At 46.9% G+C, this 18,260-nt stretch overlaps 4 protein-coding genes across 4 annotated transcripts; 3 read left to right on the forward strand and 1 right to left on the reverse strand.

Moving 5' to 3' along the window:
* Positions 1-3,217: 3,217 nt before the first annotated feature.
* BHQ10_003192 (uncharacterized protein) lies at positions 3,218-4,108 on the forward strand (the record flags this gene model as incomplete). Its single annotated transcript, XM_040875421.1, has 2 exons — positions 3,218-3,587; positions 3,651-4,108. 2 exons carry the CDS (start codon positions 3,218-3,220, stop codon positions 4,106-4,108), a joined length of 828 nt encoding a protein of 275 aa, XP_040731696.1.
* A 3,153-nt stretch (positions 4,109-7,261) lies between these two features.
* On the forward strand, positions 7,262-11,688 carry BHQ10_003193 (uncharacterized protein; the record flags this gene model as incomplete). Its single annotated transcript, XM_040875422.1, has 8 exons — positions 7,262-7,446; positions 7,517-7,621; positions 7,676-8,561; positions 10,009-10,208; positions 10,268-10,311; positions 10,373-10,384; positions 10,443-10,646; positions 10,700-11,688. 8 exons carry the CDS (start codon positions 7,262-7,264, stop codon positions 11,686-11,688), a joined length of 2,625 nt encoding a protein of 874 aa, XP_040731697.1.
* Positions 11,689-12,193: 505 nt separating this feature from the next.
* Positions 12,194-14,158, forward strand: BHQ10_003194 (uncharacterized protein; the record flags this gene model as incomplete). Its single annotated transcript, XM_040875423.1, has 3 exons — positions 12,194-13,079; positions 13,131-13,807; positions 13,859-14,158. 3 exons carry the CDS (start codon positions 12,194-12,196, stop codon positions 14,156-14,158), a joined length of 1,863 nt encoding a protein of 620 aa, XP_040731698.1.
* A 1,028-nt stretch (positions 14,159-15,186) lies between these two features.
* BHQ10_003195 (uncharacterized protein) lies at positions 15,187-17,726 on the reverse strand (the record flags this gene model as incomplete). Its single annotated transcript, XM_040875424.1, has 5 exons — positions 15,187-15,357; positions 15,411-15,656; positions 15,720-16,938; positions 17,024-17,193; positions 17,262-17,726. 5 exons carry the CDS (start codon positions 17,724-17,726, stop codon positions 15,187-15,189), a joined length of 2,271 nt encoding a protein of 756 aa, XP_040731699.1.
* Positions 17,727-18,260: the final 534 nt, after the last annotated feature.

Here is an 18,260-nt window from a genome sequence, read left to right on the forward strand (position 1 = left end):
TATCGAGAAGGAGACATGGTAGGTGCTGTGCTCCTCGAGTCTTGAACGCCGGCGTTGTGGGATTTGCCAACTGAACCTTTAGGGTAAATGTCTCTTGCATTGCCTCGGATAGATCTAATAAAAGTTAGTCGGTTCGCGTGATGGACTCTATTTAGGATATCATGCTCACCTTCGAATGAAATCTCGCCCATGGTGAGCAAATGAACATGCCAAAAGTCGCTTGTTGTACCCTAGGCCCGTTCTCGATGATTGATACGACAGACTAACGTAGGTTTCCTCGGTTTGAACAGCCCATTACGAGCTCAGACCCTACCTACAAGCTATTTCACCCAGGAGCATTAGTCACTAGTCACGAACCAGATGCATGTCGATACCTCTGACTTAATCAGAAATTAGTGGCGAATAGTCACAAACTCAGTGCTCAGTCCGTTGCCATTGCCTGCTAAAGGGTGGTTGTTTTGAGATCAGAGTACTGTATGACTCGAAGCTGGTCGTCAACGAAAGGAATTACCCTTGATGTCTACTTCCGATATTTCGTGCAGGATATCTGCCAGCGCACTGCGGAAATGGGCAAAACAGTCCATCGCGCCCAATCGAGTCATGTAGAAGACATATAGTTGGGTGAGTTGATTGCAAGATGTTGATGTTGATATTGATGCTTTGCCGTCACAACGGCAGGCAGGAATTATTCCCGAAATGTATGACAACAATTTCATGGGAAGTGGGAGGGAACAAAGCGCGGGAAGCAGAACTATCTGAAGTGCGGAGCCCATCTGATGTGCGGAAACCGTCTGATTGTTGCTGAAACTTAACGGTCATCAACGGCAAGGTGGCGGAGTGGTCTAACGCGCCAGACTTGAATTGGCTGATTCGTTCGGTTAAAATAAATCTGGTTCCTTCGGGAGCGTGTGTTCAACTTGTCGTCATTCGTGCAGGCGTCTATATGTTTTTTGCTACTAGCAAAGACGTTTTTTTTGGCATGAGCATAAACAACAAGGCAATGTGTGAAGCTATTCCTACATAGTATGATTTATACTATAAAGACCCTCTATGGGTTCTTTGGCGTTGTCAAACCTCATATTCAAAGCAGGCCCCTAGATTGGATGTGTGACATTGGAAGACCATAGTTACAAAGAGGCAGAGTGGGAGGAAAGGAACAAAAGATCTAGATTTGTAGAACTGTGTAGATTTTCTGGTGGCAATACTTAGTATCCACTCCGCCCACCTTGCTGTTGATGATCATTAAGTTTCAGCAAGAATCAGATCATTTCTGCACATCAGATGGACTAGTCCCACACTTCAGACGATTTCTGCTTCCCGCGCTTCATTCCCTTCCACTTCCTATAAAATTGTTGTTATACATTTCAGGAATAATTCCTGCCTGCCGTTGTGGCAGCAAAGCATCAATATCAACATCAACATCATGCAATCAACTCACCCAGCTATATGCTTGGATCCGTATGGTTCTAGAACGCTACCCTATTAGAATTGAGGATAATACTGAAAACCTAAAAAATAGAATTTATGCTGTATGCGTGGCAAGTTCAAGATACTGATCCAGCTTCTCGTGTAGCTGTTTTTGCTCAAGGGAAACAGCCCAACAGAGAAGAAGATATTAAGCTATATGCTACCCAATCTATATAAGGATGGAAAGAGCCTATACATTAGAATGCTATACATAACTAATTGAGCAGGATATCGTAGTACAAATTGCCTTAGCTAATCAACCACATCAATATCTGAAGGTCCACAGGACTATACTTCCTAAAGAACTACTCAATTTCAGAGACTATAAGTTTACCAATAACAGTCTCAACCCTGTGGAAGAAGTAATCTAGCGAAAAGAGAAATATAAGCAGTCATGGAGACAAGAGCAAAATTAACAGAAAGAAAAGTTCTAGGGCCAGAAAAACTTGAATCAGACATCCCAGAAAAGATAAGTAAAGAGAAACTTAGAGAATGCTGCTATTAAAAGTGAAAAGCACTTAAGGAAGGATATACTAACAACTTCTAAAACATGGCTATTCAGAGACTAAATATCCTTGATTCTCTCTTTTGCTGCAGCGATATGTTTTGTCCGTTGAACGATTGTTGTTTAGCTTTAAAGATAGAGGGAATAAGACGTCTCTTGAGCTATACCTTAAGGCTCAGAAGCATGACTACGCTATGTAAGATTCTAGTAAAAAGGATTTCTAAAACCATATATATATCTAGTGACGAGCTGAACTTTCTACATTTCGAATCCTGGATATCGTAGTCTCCCATCTGATGAACGTAATATCCTTGAGTCAAATTTTATATATTATTCACTATCATCTCGACATCCCGCATACACATAGCGCAGTGTAGCCCATGTCAAAGTAGGGGGTGGTAAGACTATCTAGTCCGTCATCACAATCACGGAATCACCAATCATGAGCTCGCTTTCATCGCGACCCTTTATGATAATTCGAAGAAATCTCAAGATATCTGCTAATTCCATATTTTAGCATTGGACTTCCCACTTCCCACGATTTCGAGCTCGGTCTGAAGAATAAGGAGTTTTTTGGAGGTCTGGATTTTTTAATTAGGCAATCAAAGTCCACGATCGAGGACGGTGAGATTTTCTTCGAAAGACCTGAGTGACACGTTACTTATGTCAGACTCTAAACAACGTAAGTTTTCTCCGTGAATTCCTATAAGTTGACTTTGTAAGCGAATAGCATTGTATGCCCAGGTTTATTGCTAGTAATACTTGGCGAACAGTTGGGTTAGGGCTAACTGTCAACTCATGTAATGGTGCGGAGATAAGTATCAGGTTTATTGTCGCATGGCTTTTTTCAGGTGATCAAACCGCTTCAGCTGACTACATTACTACAGAAAGATTGAAGCATATAAGATCACAATCGAAAAACAATAGTCGACGTGACGGAATAGGTCAAGTCTCCCTTGATGTATTGCTGCCACAACGGCAACTTTACCCGAAAAGAAGGTTGGCCAATCACACAACCAGAGATGAAACATCTTCCTTTGATGTCATCCAAACTGCATCAAACTCATTTGGCACCAGTCATCTTCAACCTCGATAATAATTCAAGTAGAATTAACAAAATACAGGTGAGTCACTCGCGTATTAGATATTTGATATGGCCACGCATCATACTGACATTTCTGGTAGTCTTACGCAAGTTTTTCGGATCAAAGATCGGATAACCTCAACTATCAAATAATTATAATTATGAGCAATACCTTTCAGCAAGGAGAGGGAGGAGGCTTCCTCAATCCCACTCTCCCATCTCCAGCTCCCTCTACAGCCACAAACGCAACCACCACCAGTAATAGTACAACAACACCGTCACATCTTCCACGCCAACGGATGCATCCACTTAAGCCCGGTGGAGTGAAGGAGTCATCTTTAATCAACTACGTCGATGGCAAGATATTGCGAATCAATCGTCGGCATGCAAAGAAGTTTAGTAGCGTGATTGATGATCCGAACGACGGTGATGGCGATGGTGGGGAAGAGCAGACTAAAGGATATGAGAGTTTTAAAGAGGTTGTCAAAGATATTGAAGAGGTTATTGATGTTGTTTGGGTCAGTGGCACACGTGAGTTTCTCCTACGGCCTACCTACATTCCTACCAGGCCTTGATCAGAACTAATGGTAATAGCATCGATACAAATACCCTACCTCATATCCCTAGCAGGATTGATAAACACCTATCTCCCCGAATACCCTCATTTTCAACCAAAGCCGACATTCCGGCTTCTCAAAAAGCTGGACATCATATTCGCCAGTCTTCTGCTCGGCGAAGACATCGAGTCCGGTGCACCGCTCAGCGGATTCGAGTATACAAAGAATATTGTTAGTATGACTGAAAAGGTGAGAATCAAAAGCATTGCCGAGACGAGTCGGATTGTAGTGGTGGAGATGAGGGAGAAGGAGGTGGAATATCAAGATGAGGATGATGATAGCGAGAATGACGGGGACGATGGAATGGATATAGACGAAAGCGACTTTGAGAGTAGTCACACGGGGCTATGGGAAATGGAGGCTGCCAGAGTCTATGAGCGGACGATTCAGTTCTTGGGCGACGAACTGGGGAAGGGAGGTGAACTTGTAGTATGATCGAACGCTCAATACACAGATGTAATTTTCATACGGTATCATACAGTACTAAATCATGGATTGTTGAGCGGGGTCGTGTATCCTTTCCATGGAAAACGGCTGCTTAGCGTCTCCTCGTACGTATTCGAGAAGAGTCAACAAGAATTTTTTTTGCGATCTTCTCAGGCAAGTGGACCTTTCTGTATGTACAGTATCATGTGGTCAAGGCTTTGTTCAGCTGGATATGATTCATCACAAATTCACAAGGCGCCGCTGTCCGAGCTTAATTAATTTGTCTCGATCGTCCTGCGACGTTGAACGAGCCAGCTTGAATTCAATTGTGAGCACTGCATGTTCCTTGCATTGTTTGCATTCGAGTCTGGAGGGGGTAACACGGTCCACAGATGGAACATCCTCGACAGGTAAGCCGGTTAAATCCTTGCAGATTCTTACATCATGGATGGGCCAATAGCTATACAACATACAATACGTATTCGAAATACGCTGTTACGGCTGTCTCCAGGCAGCAAGGCAGACAAGACAGTCTAAGAATATGTATATTACTACATTCGAGCATTGTCATTTATGACTACCTACGAATTTGAGTTTGGATGTAGGCTGGTAAATCTTTTGACACTTCCCCGTTGTTCTTTTCTTTTTCTGGCCAACGCAGAATCGATCATTGTTTGCATTGAATCAGATCGGTTCCAGTCTGTCGGATCAACTAATTATTGATTGCCCCGTACGTATTTTCAATACCTGCCACATACACAGCACTGACAGCAGTAAGGTCTCGCACTAACTGGTCTTTTAGTTTCTGGAAAGGTCATGGTATCGACCGCTAGAACCATTATACCCTACTTATCAGTTTGCAAGATTAAAGGCCATCGCCATAAAGTTGATTGATCCATTTATGATCAGGGTTTCGTGTTATAGATGGTTAATGTGGCTATTATTACCGAAATAGTGACAACCTCGGGACCTAGCTGTAGACTATCCTACTACGCAGTATGAGGCGGGATTTGGATGGCCTTGCTCTATTCAGCTTTGTCGCTCAACCTAAACTATTAGACGTACTGCGACGTACGTATTCTTCGCATAGTAGAGTAAAATAGATGAACTTCACCTTGATGTCATTGGCGCAGATATAAAATACTATGTAGAGCAGTTCTTCAGACGGTGCGGATTGACCCACAGCTTCAGCGTCACCCAAGACACGGGCGTTCCGGGATAGGCAAATCATATCATGACCGCTTGTCAATTTTTTTTTTTAGCCAGAGCCATTCTCTTGTGTCCAAATGCTCAAGGTCTATCACCGGCATACATCTTTGCAGTCACCGGAGCAGAGCAAGTCTCGAGGAAAGATACACACTGTACAGAGTAATGGTGTAATTATTGACCGACCAGCACTAGCCCAGAACTAGTTAGATCCGCAGTTGATGCATCCACGATTAGCTTATGTAGAGCCCCACCACATGAGCTAGTCTCAAAGCTCGCTAGTGTGCCAGCCTTTAGAAACCAATCAGCTTGTAGAACCACGCGATGCTCAGCCCAAGGCCCCAAAGGCTCCATTCCCGCCAGCCGGTTGTTCCTTCCCTTACGCTCTGGAGCACCTCCCAAGTCGTGCCTTCCTCGCTGCGCTCTCCGTCCGTCGCTTCCTTCCCAGTTCCCGTCCAGGTTCCCTCCTTCCCTTTCCCCTCCATCCATCCATCCACCAATTCAGACTGATTCAAATCCAAAGGGAAAAAAAATTTCCTTGTTGGTTGCTTTGTTTTCTCTTTCTTCCCTCACTCTCTTGCTCGCTCTCTCTCACTCTCTACCTCTCTCCCCCCTTAGTTGTTCTTTCGCGGAATACGGACGGAGTTTTTCTTTTTCCTCTCTATTCTCATTCTTCTTCTTTGATTGATTTCTTCAATTTAACCTGCAGAAAATTTTGATCTTGTTGTAATCCATCTTCGTGTTCCCTTGTGTCGCGGGTTTATCATCATCATCACCAACAACAACAACGACGACAACATCATCTTTCTGCTGTCCTAGCTCTTGTTACGTGTCTCTGCGTAATTATCTGCTTCTTCATCTCTTATCGACTTGCGGTCGCTCCCCTCATCACGCCCCTCGGTCATTTTTTGGTATCGATAAAGATCCTTGATCTTCACTATCGTCCATCGATCTCATTCTGGTGAGTCTATTTAATTTTCGCATCTGTATCATCAGTCATCCTTTTCCTTGCTCTGTGTATTGCTACATATGTATCATTTCCCTTTCTTCATGTCGCATGAATGGCCCCTTCTCCATCTTGTTGGTCTTGCTTTCGCGCGACCTCCGCGACTCGACGCAACAAAATCCCAACTTGGATGGACACCAATGCGACAATGACTCAATGTCGGACAATCGCAATCGCAACCGGCAAATTTGTTGCGCGCTTTTATCAGCGACTGCTACAGCTCAACAACATCTCACAAATCCATGCTTCTCGCGATCATGCAGCCAATCAGTCAGCTGTCAACTATTCGGAAATTGGCGACGTATTCAGTTGTTAAAGATGCTTGACAAAAGTCTTACAATGTGATTCAAACAATATGCTGAACGACTGAGTGAGGGTTACGGAGCCGACCGGGTAGCCACCCGACGCTTGGCCGCGCTTTGCTCCGCGACGTTCATGAGCATTCGCCGGAAACGGAAGCGACATTGACCACAAATCATCGAAATACTTCAGCTGGAAGTTCGCACGTGTGTTACTCGACACATTAGTCAGATCGCGAAATACTTGAGCCCGTGCGACTGTGCTAGTTGAGAACCAGAGGTGGTTGCTGCAAGGTCGTTCACAACATCATCCTACCGTTGTTGTCACTTTACGCTTCTCCCTCAGTTTGACATCTATCAGTCTCTTCCTCTCCTTGCGATTACCCATCTTGTACTGTTTCTGGCTTCTCTCATCATCTTTTTCTTTGACCGTTCTTTCATTCAACGTACTTGTGTCTCTTGACTAATCATTATTGGCACGCTCAGGAATAAGATACCTTCTTGCACCTCGCGAAAGCTTTTACGACTTCTACAATCTTTGTCCTCGATCTTCGTGCCAGTTCTCGAAAGTCGCGATAGCCATTTACGAAACTTGAAAGCGTTTAATCGATCATCAGTCTACTGTGCGCTTTTCGTTCAACTGTTATCAACATGTCTTTCCAGAACTACGAATACCAAAACCAGCAAGACGGCGCTGCATCTGCCGGTGCTCCTGCCCCTGCCGACACCAATATGACCGGCCAATCTGACCCTTCTCCCGCTCCTTTCGCTGGCACTCCCGGCGAGCCCTCTGCTGCTGCATCTCAGCAGGGCGGTGACGGCAAGACCACTCTCTGGTATGTTTGATACCTTCGCAAACCTTCAATATCCAGAAATTCGAGTTTAACATGAGGCGCTTGATTATAGGATGGGCGAGCTCGAGCCTTGGATCGACGAAAATTTTATCCGCAACCTTTGGTTCCAGATGGGTGAACAGGTTAATGTCAAGATGATTCGCGACAAGTTCTCCGGGTAAGAAAACTTCCACAAGCCGTCCTTTCCACACAAGATTAATATTGACTGTAGAAGCAATGCCGGTTACTGCTTTGTCGATTTCTCCAACGCTGCTGCTGCCGGCAAGGCTCTTACCCTTAACGGTACCCCCATGCCCAACACGACCCGCGCTTTCAAGCTCAACTGGGCTACCGGTGGTGGACTCGCCGACCGCGGCCGTGACGAGCGCGGCCCTGAATACTCGATCTTCGTCGGTGATCTCGGCCCTGAAGTCAACGAATACGTTCTCGTTTCCCTCTTCCAGAGCCGTTTCCCATCGTGCAAGTCCGCCAAGATCATGACCGACCCCATCAGTGGCATGTCTCGTGGATATGGTTTCGTCCGATTCTCCGACGAGAACGACCAGCAGCGCGCTTTGAGTGAGATGCAGGGTGTCTACTGCGGTAACCGCCCAATGCGCATCTCTACTGCCACCCCCAAGAACAAGGGTCCTGGCGTCGGTCCTGGTGGTATGGGCATGCCTGGTCCCGCTGGCATCTACCCTCCTGCTGCCATGGGCGGTCCCCCTATGGGCTTCTACGGTGCCCCCCAGCCAATGAACCAGTTCACTGACCCCAACAACACCACGGTCTTCGTTGGAGGTCTTTCTGGCTACGTTACCGAGGACGAGCTTCGTTCATTCTTCCAAGGATTCGGCGAAATCACCTACGTCAAGATTCCTCCTGGAAAGGGCTGCGGTTTCGTCCAGTTCGTCCAGCGCCACGCTGCTGAGATGGCCATCAACCAGATGCAAGGCTACCCTATCGGCAACTCTCGTGTCCGCCTCAGCTGGGGTCGCTCTCAAAACAACTCTGGCCCCGCTGGCACACCCTACCGCCCAGCTCCTCCCCCTCCCATCTACCCTAACATGGGAATGCCCCCTGCTCACCAGTACGGCGGTGGCTTCGCTCCCATGAAGGTTGGTTCTCCAGCTTCTCAAGAATAGATGGAACCGATATCGACTAACTTGAATACGCTAGTAAGGAATGAACAAAATCTCGGCGATTTTAGAGAGTTCTAGCATCATCTTCCGACAACATGTCTGGTCTCACTATCGGCTTGCTCTTCCTCTTCGGKTAAGGCTTCTCTATTGCTCTTGATGGGCATACTGTTTTAAGCACTTGTTTTCGTCTGAGCGGGTTCTTTTACTTCAATTTATGGAACGATTCCGCGTTCACGTGAGCGATTTCATCCCAGCTGTGTTGTTTCGGGTGGCTTGCCTATTGAATTGTTTTTTCTCCTTTCTTGCGTCTAATGATGCACGAACTCTCATGCCCTGCAATATCAAGACTGTTCCTGTTTTCCTTTTCTCGATTCCATTTGTGTGCTCCTTGCCTCGTTGGGTCGGCGTGCTGCAAAAAGTTTTTTTATGAAGCCTCTGTTCTTACGAACCGGTCTTGTCGAACGTGCTTTTGAGGTTTGTTTCATCATGCTTTTTGTAGACTGACGACTGTACAACATGCTAAGCTGCTTGTGATCATTTTCTCTCCTTTTATCGTCCCCGAAGCTCCCTTCCTTCACTTTTACCCATCTGTCTTCATCCTCGATACTGTTCCCCATACGTTCTCTAGGTTTTAGGACCAATTCTCTTATGTCTCAAGTTTCATATCAAGTTGATTTTTATTATCTTTATCCTCCTTTCTCGGCTCTTCTTTCTCTTACATGTAGCCTATTATCTCTAGACCGTTGACGTCAAGCTGCTTGTGCGAAGTTTTAACCTGCCATCGTGCCTCCCTCGGCCTGTTTGAGATAGTTTCGTAGAGGCTTCCTGCCTTTACTTCTTCTAAAGGTTGTATAAGCATGTGACTCGCCAGAGCATCTCCAAAAATTACTGTCCAGTTTGTGTGTCCTTGCCAGTGTCGAGGTGGCTGCCTCGTTCCTTCCAGGCCGGCACCTTCCTCCACTGTCACATCGCCTAACTGGGAAGGCATGCATTGTCCTGGCCGGAGTCAACCTCTTCAACTCTACTTTGCCCTGACATCTACCTCGCGCGCCCGTCTCAAAGTTATACTTATAGCTACACATACAATATGAGGTTTACTAACTGGGACGTGCTCCTGTTCCCAATGGGGTCGAAGGTGCCGATACAAGAGTTTCGCACACAGTGCTGCGTCGTCAGTGATAAAGGTATGATATGAACTCTGTCACTCCCTTGGACCTGATCTCGCTTGATTTTCTGTTCTGTCGCTCTACAGGATCTGATTTCACTTGATTCTGTGTCGCTCCGTCGTACTAGATCTCACTTGACTCACTGTTTCTGTCTCTCCCCCATGTCTAATTTCATCTTATTGTCTGTCGCACTCCTGTCTCTAATGTCGATGATTACAGACTCACCCTACCTTAACGCCCCATATTTCAACTCCCAGTTCATCTACTCGCAACGATCAGTGGGCCAAGTGCCCGCTCTTACATCTTTCATACCGAGCTTGCAAGCCCACAGTCCGTTCCGGGTGTCTGTTCACAGCTGGGAAAAGCCGCAACCGTCGCGCATCTTGGAAAGTTTGATGCATCCTGAAGATTGTGTGTTGTATGAGGCTCGAATCTATACAGACAATGTTTGTGTGGCGTAAGTCTTTATTTTTTATGCTTATCCGCATGGCTTCCGATTCTGATTGTAAACTATAGGGGCACCCTGTTTGGTCCTCGGACTTCATGGCCACATGTCATAGGTACGTGATCGTCTTCAACTGCAAGCTTGGGAACATAACTAATGAAATGTTTTCCATCTAGAATTCGGTTCTTGTAAGTAATACTAGGATTCTTTCTGTGTTTGCTTTCAACATCTGACATGTGCGTGCAGTGGTCGACAAGAACGGAAACCAGGAAGTACTTCGTTTCCCCCAGTTCCACCCCGAGGTCATTGATGCCTACGTCTGGGACGCAGCAGAGACTCTCGGTCGGATTCGCGTGATCATATCTGAAGGGCTTTCTCGTCCTAATCGTTCACCACCTTTCGAGCGAGTCAAAGATGTGGTCATGTTCTCGTTCCAACATGCTCCTCTCAGTGCGTATCACCAAGGTTACTCTTCGCTAGTAAAAGCTAACAACAAACGTTAGATGTTCTGGAGGCCTCCGGTATATCATGGCCCAATCCTAACATGTGGAATCAGCTCCCCTCCAACCTTTTCAGGCAAATGCATCAAGGTGGATATGGAGTGACAACCCTTGGTGGATACATTGATTATGACGGATCTAAAGATACGGGGGACCTCCACACACACTCACCGACACGCCACGACACACGTTACGAGCCTGGTCGATTCGGGTGTGAAGGGCACTACCAGCACACGTTATCAAACGTGCCCCAATGGGCGCACAAGCCAATTACTCCTGCAATGATACAACCAACTTCTTCAATGATAAATTGGCCAAGTCTCACTGCAATGAATCCCAGATTCAGTCATCCAAATCAAATGAACTTCGAGGTCCTACCCGATCCTTTTATTGAACCGGGATTAGCTCATCATTTGCGACAGTCTCAACGCAGTATAGACGATGTTTCGATGCCTGACGCTGGTCCCCTTTCTGTGAGCAGTCGATCCATGTCTAGTATTGCTGGCATGAGTTTCGAGCATAGTCATCAACCAAGTATTGTCTCTCGGGATGGTGATTCTTCGAGAGGTTACTGCGATGCGAGGATCGCTTCAAAGATACAGACCACCGCATCGTCAACTCAACATACAGCCATTCTGTCAATGCCACCAGTTTCCCGACCGTCGGCAGCCGCCCAAGCCCGCTCTGAATCATATTCAAAGAATGCGTCCAGGGCCGTCTCCCAGGCAGATCCGAAGGACTTCAGGCAAATCTCAGGCTCAAGTGCGAGGTCCAGTCAGGCGGACCATGTATACGAGATTGTCACTACTCGAAAGACCGTCGTCAGTCCGAAAGTCAAAGTCAAAGGCAAGAAAGAAAGCAAGACGTCTTCCAGAAAAAATGCTCCCATTGAATCTGAGCCTGTGAGCGAGCCTTCCAGCAGAGAAGTGTCCAAGCTAGGCCCTCATAATCCCCATGTTGAGAGTCCTCCCGCTGATGAGGAGGAAATCTGAGTGCTCGAGCTTAGATTTTGAGCAGGTATCGGGAAGCGTTATCGTTACATTCGAGTATATATAGACTTTACCTCTTCTACGACACGTCCTTTTATGTATACTAGTCGTGAGCACTCCCTAGCGTATAACATAATTCAGGTTCTTTTGCCGCCTGCAGTTTTCTTTGTAAAAACCGTTGTAGAATGGCACGTTCACCGGGCGTGACGCGACTACCCTTTTCGGGCACCTTCCTTTTTCGTTCGTTTGTCTCTCTCCCGTGTACCTTCCCATCCTCTTCTTCCTTTTCCCTTCTCTATCTCTTCCTCTCTCTAGTTCCCACTTCTTCGTCTCCTTCCATCCTTTGTTCTTCCCCTTTTCATCTTCATATTCCTCTTCGCGTCTCCCCTCGTCTAGTTCCAATCTCGCCTAACCTCTCTACATCCTTTCACTTCTCCCGTCGTACTTGTCTCGATCATCACCTCCCTCTACGTTCATTCTATTGCAGACCTACTTGATACGTTCAGACATGGCAGGCATTGACGACAAGTCCAAAGTGTCAACTCAGGACACGCCACACAGCTTGACGCCAGTGTCGAAGCATGAGACCGATGATAAATCTACTCTCAAGCAGCTTGTGAAAGTAGATTGCACTTTTCCTGGACCATCGTTGACTGGGTCTAGAGTGTCACCCCTGACTGCTCCGAGACTGACGCTGGCTGAAGGAGCTGGATTCAGTAGCTTCTCGAGCGGGCCCTCTCCATGGATTTCTCAACAGAGCAACCAAGCAAGTCCATGGACTCCAAAGGAAGCCGACGAGAAAGGGTCTCTGAGTGATGCTGTGAAGTGCGTGTCGTCTACAGGCCAGGACCTTCAAGGGCAATGCGCTCGACTGGCAGCGTCCATGTCAGTCGAAAGGACAGTCGAGAGAAAGCCAAGCCCTCAGTTTCGCGGGTATGACGATGCTGATTATGCATCGCCTGAAGACGGTGTAATCAGATCTCTTGACGAAAAAAGTGTTGGCCAAATCACGGACCGTGAAGGTAGACTATCGCCTGTTGACTTCACCGAGGTTGCTGTCAGTAAAGGTCCACAGCTGAGTGAGATAGACCTCCACAGTCTATCTCCTAAGTTGGTCCTTTTCTACTTTGGCGTGCTGCGATTGCAAGACCCGCAACTCGATCCCATTGTGGAGTTCACAAAGGATCCAGTTGATGGTCGATTCTGCGCAAAACTCACCATATATCGGGATTCCCTCAAAATTCCAGCACTGGAGTCGATGACAGCCGCGAAGGTGGAACTTTGTCGAGTGGCCTTGTCAATCCTAAAAGTCCGCTTTGCGAACTGGAAAGTCCCTGACGAGCCAAGCGAGAAGTTGACGGCATTTAGTTGGCGCTGGGCACAGCTGCTCCAAGGTGAGCTTTCATTCCAAGCAGTACATCGGATATGTTCTGACACCAGGAAAGCCTACGCAGAAGATATGAAGTACCCTTCCCCAGAGCTTACGAAATATGTCCACAAGAACGGATTTCGTTATCAAGTCGATATAGGCAAGGTCGATACTAGAATTGTGACGAGCTTCGGTCATCGCAAGTTTTACGAAACCGAAGACCAAGCCGTAGAGGCAGCGTCTCATGAGGTTTTGTATCTGCTGCTTATTCAGGAGCTTCAGGAGCTGCAAGAGGCGACTCTTACAGCCACGAGACTTGAGCATGAAAACTTTTCAACATTTTCTTCTCAGCTACCTACATCGACTACTGACAACTTCCTCCCAGCAAAGATCGAGCATCCTTCTATCTCTAGTAATGTCGGTTCTGGTAGGGACTTGTCCAAGCCGGTCAATGACAGAATCCTGAAGCCGATACACTCAGCGAATGCACCTCACAAAATCACCAAGCCTACTCATCCACAATCAAAACGCGGCAAACCATGTGAGCCATCTATTTCCACATTGTCTAATCTGGTTCCGGTCACGAACCCACGCCTTAACACGGAAAACGTGCAAGCCGAGCCTAAACCAGAAAGGAAGTGGAAAGCGACGCCAGATCAATTGAAAAGGGCCATTGAAAAATTGCAAACCAGTCGTCAGAAATATGAACGTGAGGACTCTACAACGATTGAACTTGGTTTGATGAAGACTAATGTATATGATGTATGTTAAGGGGTGTGTAGCATGCTTCGCTTGACTTCACAGATCGAATTCCACGAAAACGTCAAACTGCCTCCCGCACCATCCACCTATACGGTGTGGGCAACCTTCCAAAACGAACCATTCCTTACTCGAGCGGGGCCCATTGGTTTGATCAAAAAGTATCCCGGCACGCGGTTGATTGCCGAAGAACGATGCTGTCAGAAAGTGGTCGAGTACCTGTTGAAAATGGTCGAAGAAGATTATGAATTCGAGAATGAAGAGATGGAGCAGCAGCGGAAGATCGATAATTTCCCTGAACTGAAGAAGAAGGCTTTCGCCATGGAGATAGACCCGATCTCATAATTGATGTGGATGACTGAGGTCATTGAATCTATTCGAAGCACGGGTTGTTAGAGTCAGATTTGGCTTTATATCATGATGGTTACAAGATGGGCGGATGTTTGTATGAGTATAGAGATGAACATAATTAGTGAATGTACCAATGCCCTCTGTGGTTCGAAAGGCCCTTCCCTGGCAGTTTCATGATAATCACAATCTATACCACTCCCCAGACATCCATCATCAGCCCGCACCCCGAAACGTAACAAAGGTAACGTACCTCCTATCTACACCTACATAATCCTACCCAAAAGCTCAAGACCAATCCTCAGAACCAACCGAGCTATGACCATCTACACTACTCCCTACTACAAACATTCAGGAAGAATTTAAAGATAAAGTGTCCTGAAAATGATCGATTGATGATGCTCAACTTCATCGAAACTGAATCTGAACAGCGAACCACATGAAAAAAGAAGGGGGAAAAACCGGTCCAAAAGGAGAAGAGAGAGGATAAGTATAGGATGTACATAATCGATGATGGATAATGATGCGCACAAGAAGGAAAAAATGTGAAATGAGAAAAGGACAATAAAAGAAAAGTGAAAGAAAAGGTGTGGGTATAAATCGGATTTCAATGTTCTCATAGATGAGGAGGTATGATGGTGAGTATGATTTTTGGAAAAGGATACCTGCAAACGGATGGATGGGATGGAAAAGTAATCAAACATTCATAAATCGAATAAAGCGCGCATAAAACACAAGGGGGTTAAGATAATGGCAACACAAGTGTAGTAATTTAACACAACCCCCCAAATCCATTCCCTTGAAAAAGAATCGATTTCATCAGATCGGATCAAGAGAGCAAGAAAAACCTGCTCTTCTTTTCCCATTCCCGTTCCCAAAACAGGACAGAAAAAGACAAAAGACAGAATAAAAGACATTTGTATCATTTCCTTCCTTATTAATTTCTCGCCGTGGACTCCGTCAAATAAATAGATAATGAAGTTGAGGGAACAAGCCAAACAGAAACGGTTCAGTTTTGTTCGAATTTACAAACCGTCCGTGCCTGTTTCAACTCCATCTGTAGGGTATGTGATACTACTTGGATCAAATCCGAAACCCGTCGCATCAGCGTCGGTGTTAAGGAATGAGTCAAAGTCAAAGTTCTCCAAGACCTCGGGATTCTCCAGAGTGCTGAAGTCGAGGTTGAAATTTGATGGCTGGAAAGTAAAGAGTCAGCACAAAATCTCATGAGCGGAAGAGGGAAACATACGTCTGGCATGCCAAGGTCATTAAAGTTTGTAACGTTAGGATCGGGTTGCTGTACAATAGGTGGTGCAGGCGCCGAAGTAGGCTGCTGCTGGGTCGCCGTCGTTGCATTGACTCCGTTTTTGAAAGAGCTTGGATGCTGAGGCGTGATGGGAGTGGATGGGGTTGGTGTTGGGGGAGGTTCGGCCTCGGACGACGGGGTCGCCGCAGTGTTGGCATTGGCCGCTGCAGCTCCCTTCTTTGTGATACGCTACAAAGATGACAAGTTAAGTCTATATACTTTCAAAATCAAGCTGGCATGAAGTAAACGTACCTTGCGCTCTTTTGCGGTATCCTTCTTACCCTTAGGTGCCGGCTTGTTCGCTTGCTGGGGAGTCGGCGGAGCAGCTCCTTGCTGAGGCGAGGGKGGTTTGGTTCCTTGAGGCGGTGCAGATGGAGGCGGCATGGTATTTCGCTCTTGTGGATTGGGTGCTGGCTGTGTCGCCGGTGACTGTTGTGCAACCATGGGCTGACCTTGCGGTCCTCCTGGATTCTGCCAATTGGCATTTGGCATCCGCCCATTAGGTTGCTGCATCTGATTCATTTGTGGGTTGAATCCTCCCTGATTCGATGTTGGAGGTCGCATGTTGTTGAAAAATGCGTTGTTCATATCTGCTCCCATCTGACCAGGATTGAAGTTCATGGACGCGGGAGATCCACGTCCCTGGAGATCACCGGCACTTGGCGAGCCCGGCAGTCCAGTCTGCGATATCTTCGGCGTTCCTCGTTTCATCTGTTCGCTCGGATTCGGTGACGCTCCGGTTCGGCTGCCTTGTGGTGAAGTACCTGGAGGTAGGCCGGGTTGACCAGGAGGCATAGGCTGACCGTCAGGGCGGGTGGTAATGCTATCCTGCTCTTGACGAGCCATCATCAAGCGGCGCTTGTTCTGCTGTTCTAGCAGCATCAATTGCATTTGATAATCTTGGAGTGCATGGTTCCCATTCCCGTTCGGCACCTGTGGCATTCCTCGACCCATTCCAGCCATGTCGCCGTTGTAAAACTGCGAGTTCACCATCTGCATACCGCCTTGCCCGTCCGGCATTTGAGACATGAGGTCATTTTGGTTCGGCATAAGTCCGTTGTTCATTAATCCGTTTGGCATGCCCTGGTTATTCATTGCTGAGCGCGAGTGATGAAGGAGCAAGTTCTGAGCATATACCTGCATGGATTTTTGCTGCGCTGCAGCCTGGCCAGCCTGCTGCTGCTGGAACGCTTGAAATTGCGCTGGATTCATCCCCCGACCATTCATCCCATTCTGCATCAATATCGCCTGCTGTTGAGTCATTTGAGCGGGCATTTGACCGGGTACACGACCGTTGGGAGGCATTGGCTGCCCTTGCTGGACTTCTAATCGTGGTCGTTTCGACGGCGACGGGGCGTTATCGGCCGAAGATGGCGACTGCGGGCGATGACCGTTCATGTCCATATCCGAGTGTTCGCGTTGCATCTGTATCTGTTTGGTCTGCTGTAACTGAGCTATTTGTTGGGGATTCCTAAAAAAGAAAAACACAATTAACGGATTCTACTCATGAAGGGCCAAACTTAATCAAACCGCAGAGTATAAGAGGACAAACGTACATTGCGGAGGCATTGATTCCGGATGCGTTATTTTGAAGAGCCGTCTTTTGCAGGTTCATGTTGTTCATGTTTGGCACCCCATTGCGACGCAAACCCATCTGATTTTGCATCATCATCTGAGGTTGACGCAGAAAATTTTGATTGGCTTGTTCTCGCATGCGCATTAAACCCTGCAATCGCGGAGAAGGAGATTAGTCAGCATGATTAGTTCGCAAGAACACTGCGAGAGAAAACGAACTTGTGAGCTGTTGACATAGGCCTGGGCCATTTGGTTCATAGGAGGTCTTTTGCGTTGTGCGGCGAAGATATCCCAAAAGAGGCTGAACCATTCGTACAGAAAAGAATTTCCTGAATCCATCGGAACACGAGGCCGGGGGAAATCGTCGGGTATTCTTATTTTTTCATCTTTGTTGTCGCCCATCGAGGTATCGCCATCGACACCATTCATGTGGTTCGGACTGGATTTGGCATCGTCGGTGTCTAGTTTGATGTTGTCGTCATTTAATAGCATTCGCGCCACGTCAAACTGGCCGCGCTTGAGAAAGTAGTCGTAGATGCATGTGTTAAGCTGCATATAGACGCTCTCCTGTGTCATATTCTGGTCTCGCGAAACTGATTGGGTGTTCATCATAGGAACACCACCGACAGGACCACCTGGCATCGCATTCATCCCAGCCATGCCAGCTATGTTCATTGGATTCATGGCTGAGAGAGCCCACTGGGCCACTTCCACCGCCCAAGTTTAAGATATGAGATCCAGTCTGTTCAGTAACAAAAATGGCGCACAAGGCGTTACGTCGCCAGGGTGTGCAATTGTTGGATGTGCAAGTGAGAGGAAAGCGCAGGACAAACGCGTTTGAGTCTCAGACGGGAAATGCCACAATAGACTGTGACAAATGGCTTATTGTAAATATCCAACAAGACACAAATAAGCCACTATCCAAAATCGAAAAGGACAATGCAAAGCTGGTGTTCAAATGTAGGCGTGAATTGTGTTAAATAGTATCGCGACCGAAAGCAGGATCAAACCACACGGGGCGGACGGGGCGGGAAAAAAGAGAGCCCGGGGGGTCGATGTGGCAAAGGGTGAGCGAGATGTCGACAACAACGGTATCACCGATTTCTCTCGGTATGAAATAAATCGTAATGTTTATCAAGAGAAATGGGCATCGAGAATTGGTATGATAATAGCGGCGTGCGACAAATTCAAAAGCCGGACCGAATACGGGAAACCGAC

Source organism: Talaromyces amestolkiae (genome assembly GCF_001896365.1).
Source record: "Talaromyces amestolkiae strain CIB chromosome Unknown scaffold5.1, whole genome shotgun sequence".
NCBI classification, from domain to species: domain Eukaryota; kingdom Fungi; phylum Ascomycota; class Eurotiomycetes; order Eurotiales; family Trichocomaceae; genus Talaromyces; species Talaromyces amestolkiae.